The 7459-nt window shown below is 47.6% G+C and overlaps 2 protein-coding genes across 5 annotated transcripts in view; one reads left to right on the top strand and one right to left on the bottom strand.

Annotated features, from left to right (window-relative positions):
• Window positions 1-7459, top strand: part of C8G (complement C8 gamma chain) — a 618926-nt gene that overhangs the window by 549029 nt on the left and 62438 nt on the right. The gene's annotated exons all lie outside the window — the stretch shown is intronic.
• Window positions 1-7459, bottom strand: part of PNPLA7 (patatin like phospholipase domain containing 7) — a 71688-nt gene that overhangs the window by 48891 nt on the left and 15338 nt on the right. For all 4 annotated transcript variants that reach the window (XM_017505458.2, XM_017505460.2, XM_017505461.2 and 1 more), the window contains 3 exons: window positions 1410-1538; window positions 711-791; window positions 141-267 (listed from right to left, as the gene is read on the bottom strand). In XM_017505458.2, the coding sequence (XP_017360947.1) occupies window positions 141-267; window positions 711-791; window positions 1410-1538 (337 nt within the window). The remainder of the gene's footprint in view (window positions 1-140; window positions 268-710; window positions 792-1409; window positions 1539-7459) is intronic.

The following is a 7459-nucleotide window of genomic DNA, read 5'->3' as shown; positions in this document are numbered from 1 at the left end:
ACCTGGGGGGGCGTGAGGAGACCTGGGGGGGCGTGAGGAGAACTGGGGGGGCGTGAGGAGACCTGGGGGGGCGTGAGGAGACGTGGGGGAGTGTGAGGAGACCTGGGCTGGACGTTGCCCTCCTTGGTGCAGGACAGTACCTGAGTCACAGGACTCCTGGGGCCACAGTGACTTTTTAAGCCGCTCATCTTCGCCACTGAACATCTGCCTCTTGGCCTTCCCAGCAGCCACACTGGCTACAGACACGAGAGGGATGGCCTGGCTCTCCTGGGACACAAAAAGGAACTTCAGGGCCACACCAGGAACATCCCATGCCCAAAGGAGGCCTCGCCACAGACTCCTGAACGGGAGCTGCAGAGGCATCAGGTGGCCGCTCACAACCGTGCGGGCCTCCCGAGCGACGAACTGCAGCATAGAAGAAGGAATTCCACCTTTCCCAAGTCTCGATGGATCAGAGATTTTTGGAACACAAGGCCCCGGGAGAATCAAGCCTCCAAATCAACTGACAGGTGCTTTAGGTCGGAAAATAAACACAGCCCAATCATCACCTCCCAAAGTCTAAAGTCCTGATGACCAGCAACTAGGAAGACCACAGCTGTAGCTGGCACTGCCCCACCAGGCACTGGGTGCCTGCAGCGCCAGCCAATGGCTGTTCCGATGCCAGCTGCACGGAGCAACACAGGGCTTTGTGAGCTGGTGTTTCCACTTACAGGGTTGAAGAGCTCCGTGGTCAGACCGAGGTAGTTGTGCAAAGCCAGAAAGGTCACTCTCTGCAGCCGCACCATGATGATCTGCAACAGATGTGCCAGGTGTGCTGTGACCACCGGCCCGGGGAGCAGGGCGGACCGCCAGGCAGCACCGCAGAGCGCTGGGAACCCTGCCCCAAACACAGTGGACAGCACAGACCGGACCCTCCTCAGGGACCCTCTCAGGGTGAAAAACCCTGCAGTCTGGACATCTCACCATGGTAATGTAAGATGTTCACCTCATGGGGGATGGGGTGAGGGGCAAATGAAGACTGCATTATTTTTACAAGTTTTCTGTAAATCTAAAGTTACTCCAAAGTGAGAAGTTTAATAAAAATGTAAAAATCTCCTTGGGAGGTAGTGAGGGATCTTAAGACCTCTTTGAGGTTGTGAATATTCATTTTTATTTTAAAATACATATGACAAATTTTTAAAATATAACTTTAGTCCTTCCCAAACCCACTCAGAATCCCACATCACCAGCGGTAAGTCCTGCCAATGAAGTCAGTTTCTCTGTTCCTCTGAAATTACCCTCATGGCTGTAAAGCTCAGAACTGAGAAAGTAAACTGCAAATAAACCCACTCAAATCCCAAACCAGTGCCCGGGCCTATCCCTAGGATGACCCACAGCAGATAGAAAAGTTGTCTGAAAACGTCACCCACCTGCACCACTCTCACCAGGGTTTCGGGATATTTCTCAAAAACTCCCTGAAAAGCCGCAGCTGGAAGCCGGAGGATGGTGGATGGGATGGCCGCACGCGCGGAGACTGTTTTGTAAGGTGCAGTGTGACCCTGTAACAACAGCTCCATCAGTCCCTGCTCTGTAGGCCCGGCCAAGCCTCCCAGGGACTGCTAAGGCTCCTGGAGACCCCGGAGGAGGCCCCGCCTGCTGTGCCGTCACGCGGCTCCATTCTCCTTCCCAGGCTGGGCTGCACACACTGCAGCTTTTGCCACCAGCTGCACACGTTTTTCGACTGTCCAAGAGATCTGCAGCGAAGGACAGGCTCGTGATGAAATGTGGGTGAGGGCAGGTCTGCAGGCAGCCACCCCACCAGGCCTGAGCACTCACCCTGTGGAGCTCTGACAGCTCCCACCTGCCGCCGAGACTCACGGGCCCAGCTCACCAACATCTACCGTCGCCAATGTCCAGTGTGTTGCATAGCCCTGGCCAAAGGGCATGCAAGACACCAACATATGTGGGCTTCCTAAAAAGGCCACCGAGAGGGTCAGAAGTGTCCACTGTCAAATGCCCACCTCCACAGCTGAGTCGCCGCCTAGGCAGGGAACGCACACTGACCAGAGTCCCTGGCCAGGCTGCACAGGGCGCAGGTGAGGAGCCAGGGCACCACCAAGGCATGCGGCCAGCAGAGCTCTCACCGCCCAGCAAAAGCCGCAGTGAGTGCTGTTTTCTCTCTCCTGGAAACTGGATGGCTCTAGAGAGAAACGGCTATTCCTTAAATCCCAGTGTCATCTGCATGCAGGCGGATTCACCCTTTGTGGTGCACAGCTCCAGCATTTTCACCCCGCCACAGAAAAGAACAGTCCCAACCTCCAGCGCCCCTTGGTGGCCTTTCCAGGTCTTCCTTTCTTCCCATCAGTGGGTCCTGGCAATGCTCACCTGTCTTCTGTCCCAATGGTTGTGCCTTTGTCAAAGTGTCACAGAAACGGAGGCACAGAGTGTGGGGGCTTCCCTCAGTGAGAACAGACGCTCAAGATTCCCCCACGGCAGCGTCTGCCAGAGGTCTGTGCCTTGACGCCTGAGTGCTAGCCTGCCGTGTGGAGGTCTCACAGCGTCTCTGTCCATTTAGCAGTCAAGGGATGATATTTGTGTTGTTTCCAGTTTGGGGCATTTATAAATAAATGCCTTATTTATAAATAAAGATACTATCAATACGCATCTCCAGGTTTTTTTGCAAACACAGTTCTCATCTCTTTTGCTAAACACCTAGGGATGGGATTTATAGGATGTATTCTCACATTTATAAGAAACCACCAAACATTGTTTTACCTTCTCCCAGCAGTGAATGAGAGTTTCCACTGATACCTGTCCTCACCAGCACTTGGTACTGTCAGTGTTACATAATAAGGAATTTAGCTGGTCTATGTCCTCAGTTCCAGGGAGAAAGCCTCCAAACTCTTAGAAGCTCCTGGAAGTGTCTTTGTTATTCATGGTGCAATTCACTTGGGTTTATGCTATCAGGTGACTCCTGGCGGCAAGGCCCAACCAAGAAATTTCAGGAGGGAACTGGCCGTGCCGGGAAGACCAAGCATATGACTAGAGCCAGGGTGTCAGCCCGGCCTCCCACCTGTGGGAATGGGAGGAAGGCTAGAGACTGAGTTGGATCACACGGTCAAAGTTCTGGCAAACGTCCCTCAGTGTGCCAGGACGATGGCATATCTCAAGGACACAGGAGCATCATGTTTGGACCAGGCCAGACCTCACTCTGGTCTCTTCTTTTGACTGATCTTGATTTTCATCCTTTGTAGTACAAATGTGAGTTGTTTTAGAATATTGAATCTGAAGGGGTCACAGGAATCCTTGAACTTGTAACCAGGTGATCAGAAGTGTGGGTGGCCTGGCAACTCCCAAGTTCCCAGTTTTGGATGCTATTATAAATGCTGGGGTTTTTTTATTTTTAGTTTTTTTTTTTGAGACAGAGTCTCACTCTGTCAGCCAGACTGAAGTACTATGACGTGATCTCAGCTCACTGCAACCTCTGCCCCCCAGGTTCAAGCAATGCTCCCGCCTCAGCCTCCTGAAGTTCTGGGATTATAGGCGTGAGCCACCGTGCCCGGCCAAATGCTGTCATTTTTAAGTTTCAATTTCCAATTGTTCATTGCTAACATAGAGAAATAGAATGGTTTTTGTGTGTTGATAAACTCGTTCATAAGTTCCAGTAGCTGTCTTGTAGATTCCATAGGATTTTCTAGGTAGATAATCACGTTTGTGAATCCAAACTGTTATTTTTCTCTTCCCATTTGCAAGCTTTTTATTTCTTTCTCTTCCCCTACTGCCCTGGTGAGGACCTCCAGTACGATGCTGAGCAGGAATGGTAAGAAAACACATTCTGGCTTGTCCCCAATCTTCAAGGAAAAATATTCAGTCCTTCACCATGAAGCATGATGTTTGCTTTCATGTTTTAGTACAGATGTCCTTTATATGATTTAGGAAGTTCTCTTCTCCTGGTTGCTGAGAGTTTTTATCATGAACAGATGCTGAATTTTGTCAAATGCTTTTTCTGCATTTATTAAGATAATCAGATGGCTTTTCTTCTTTAGTCTGTCAATATGGAAATTACATCAACTGACTTTCAACTGTTGAAACAGCTTTGCATTTCTGGAATAAACCCCGCTGGGTTTCTCTTCTACTTTTCTAGAGAAGTTTTGTAAAATTAGCATACTTTTTCCTTAAATGTCATAAATGTTGGGAAGCATTCACCAGTGAAGCCACCTAGATCTGGAGTTTTCTAGGTGGGAAGGACTTTAGCTACAAATTTGATTTATTTAGTAGAGATGTGGCTATTCAGATAATCTGTGTCTGAGGGAACTTTGGTAGTTTGTGCCTTTCAAGGAATTTGTCAACTTAATCTGTGTGATTGATTTTAAGAGCATAAAGTTGTTCAAAATATTTCCTTATTAGTCCTTTTATGTCTGTAGGGTCTGTAGAGATGTCCACTCTTTCATTTCTAATATTTGTAGTTTGTGTCTTCTCTTCTACACTGGTCTGGCTAGAGGTGTTTTTACTTCACTGATGTTTTCTAAGAGCCAGCCTTTGGTTACATTAATTTTCTCTCTTGTTTTCCATTTCCCATCTCACTGATTCTTGCTCTTAGTTTCTTCCATCTGCTTGCTTTGAGTTTCATTTGTTTTCCTTTCCTAGCTTCTTAAGACAGAAACTTGGGGCCAGGCATGATGGCTCACACCTGTAATCCCAGCACTTTGGGAGCCAGAGGCAGCTGGATCACCTGAGGTCAGGAGTTCGAGACCAGCCTGGGCAACATGGAGAAACCCCATCTCTACTAAAAGTACAAAATTAGCTAGGTGTGGTGGCTCACGCCTGTAATCCCAGCTACTCGGGAGGAGGCTGAGGCAGGAGAATCACTTGAACCTGGGAGGCAGACATTGCAGTGAGCCGAGATGGTGCCATTGTATGCCAGCCTGGGCAACAAGAGTGAAACTCAGTCTCAAAAAAAAAGATAGAAGCTTGGGTCACTGATCTGAGACTTGTTTTCTTTTCTAATATGAGCATTTTAAGTTATAAATTTTGATATGTTGTGTTTTCATTTTCATTCAGCTCAAAATATTCTCTGATTTTCCTGTAACTTCTCCTTAACCAATGTATTATTTAGGAGTATATTTTTTAAAATTCCAAATATTTAGAAGATTTCCATATTAATTTCAGTTATTGATTGTCAGTTTAATTCTATTGTAATCAGAGAACATAATTTATGTGATTTTAATGCCTTTTACTTCATGGCCCAGAATATAACACACCTTGGGGAATGCTCCATGTGCAGCTGTTGGGTACAGTGCTCACTAAATGCCGGCTTGATCAAAGTGACTGCTGAGGTCTTCTATACCCTTGCTGATTTTCTGGATTTTCTAGTTGTTTTATGTATTACTAAAAGTGCTGAAGTCACCTACTATAACAGTGGATCTACTTCAGTTCTGTACATTTCTATTCCATTTTTGCAACTATGTAGTAGACCTTGAAATTTTGCTGTTAGGTGAACACATACTTCGGATTATTACATCTTCTTGGTGAGTGCTGTCCCTTTTTATTTTATTTTTTAAGATAGAGTCTCACTCTATTGCCCAGGCTGGACTTCCATGGCGTGGTTTTAACTTACTGCAACCTCCGCCTCCTGGGTTCAAGTGATTTCTGGCTAACTTTTGTATTTTTAGTAGAGATGGGGTTTCACCATGTTGGCCAGGCTGGTCTCAAACTCCTGACCTCAAGTGATTGACCCGCCTCAGCCTCCCAAAGTGCTGGGATTACAGGCATGAGCCACGGCACCCAGCCTGAAGTTTGAATCTTAATCTAATTTCAAAGTCTTTGTTATGCTGCTCTGGGTCTGTCTTGAGCCTTGTACAGGTTCACAGACAGAATCCACGAACCTTCTTCCCCGGCTCTCTCCTCCCTGTGATTCACACACTCTCTCTGGCCCTTGGGGGCCCTTCTTCTGGTGCTTTTAGAGGATTCTCGTCAGGGTTTTAGCTCCATAACTGGGCTACCATCAATGAAAGCCCATGAGGTCACAGAAGAAAACAGAAAAGCAGGAAGTGGAACCCCCTTGGGTGGCTGCTCCACATTCTGACTCGCATCCACAGTCTACCAGCTTTACTTTCAGAGTCCTCTAAGAATTGCTTTCTGCATTTTGTCCAGAGTTTTTCACTGTGATGAGCAGGTCAGGCTCATTCTGTTGTGGCACTACCTGGTCACAGCAGAACTGTAACTCTCCCATTTTATTTTTGTTAAAAATAAAATCTTAATTTCCTTCTTCTTTGACAGCCAGAATGAAGATGCCTAACACATCACCCCAGACACTAAATCAAACAGCAGCTCACCTGTGCAGACAAGGCTCACTGCTGCTGCTGTTCAGAAGAACTCTAATATACTGAGGCCACATAAACAAGAACCCAAACAAGGAACTTGGAGGTTGTCAAATCTCCTGACGCCGGGGTTTAAAGCACAACTGGCAGACACTCACGCCTGCTGCGGGGGCCGCGCACATCGAGAACACAACACTCAGCTCTTAGCACATTCTAATCGACCTCTGAGACTCAGCAATTTTTCTTCCACTTGGAATTTTGTTCCATTCCTTTTAAAACCTTCATATAGAGAAAGTTACTCCCTAAGAGACCTACACCACACCACAAGAAACACAAGCACAGGATGGCTAATAGGAGTCTTCTGCCAACCCAACAGCCTGGGTGACACAGTGAGACCCTGTCACCAAAAAAGAAAGGCAGGTTGAGGGTAAATGCGTACCCTTGTCCCCTCGTGAAACATACGTGCTTATCTCTGCTCTCTTACAAAGATGCAAACCTCTCACCAGGCAGGGTGGCTCACACCTGTAATCCCAGCACTTTGGGAGGCCAAGGAGGGTGGATCATGAGGTCAGGAGATCAAGACCATCCTGACCAACATGGTAAAACCCCGTCTCTACTAAAAATATTAAAAAATTAGTTGGGCATGGTGGCACACACCTGTAATCCCAGCTACTCAGGAGGTTGAGGCAGGAGAACTGCTTGAACCCATGAGGTGGAGACTGCAGTGAGCCAAGATCATGCCACTGCACTACAGCCTGGGCAACAGTGCGAGACTCAATCTCAAAAAAACAAAACAAAAAGACAGAACCCTCCAAGGATAAAGGCAAATGCTAAGAATAGATTTTTTAAAATATATCAAATTTTAGCAGCTGATGAAAGCAAGTGACAGAGCCACGGCTAGTGGAGCCCTCTAAGGAAAGCTGAGACTTGGCTTTAGAGGTGCAGAAGCCAGACAGAGAACCCAGCATGAGGCTAACATGCAGGTGAGACTGTGAGAGGGGCAGGCCAACCCCAGGTCACTTTCCTGACCCCAACAGGCCAGCAGACTACCAGCTATTCTCTGGAGAAGGTGAAGCAAGCAGGTGTGGCTAAGAACTCAAGGACAGTCTCCACTCCAGACGGGAGCGCTCCCAGGCTCCTCCCCAGCAGCGAGCGTCCAC

Source organism: Cebus imitator, unplaced genomic scaffold (genome assembly GCF_001604975.1).
Source record: "Cebus imitator isolate Cc_AM_T3 unplaced genomic scaffold, Cebus_imitator-1.0 Scaffold339, whole genome shotgun sequence".
Classification (NCBI taxonomy): Eukaryota; Metazoa; Chordata; class Mammalia; order Primates; family Cebidae; genus Cebus; species Cebus imitator.
The sequence above is the reverse complement of the archived record's forward strand: the minus strand, read 5'-3'. Positions and strand labels throughout refer to the sequence as shown.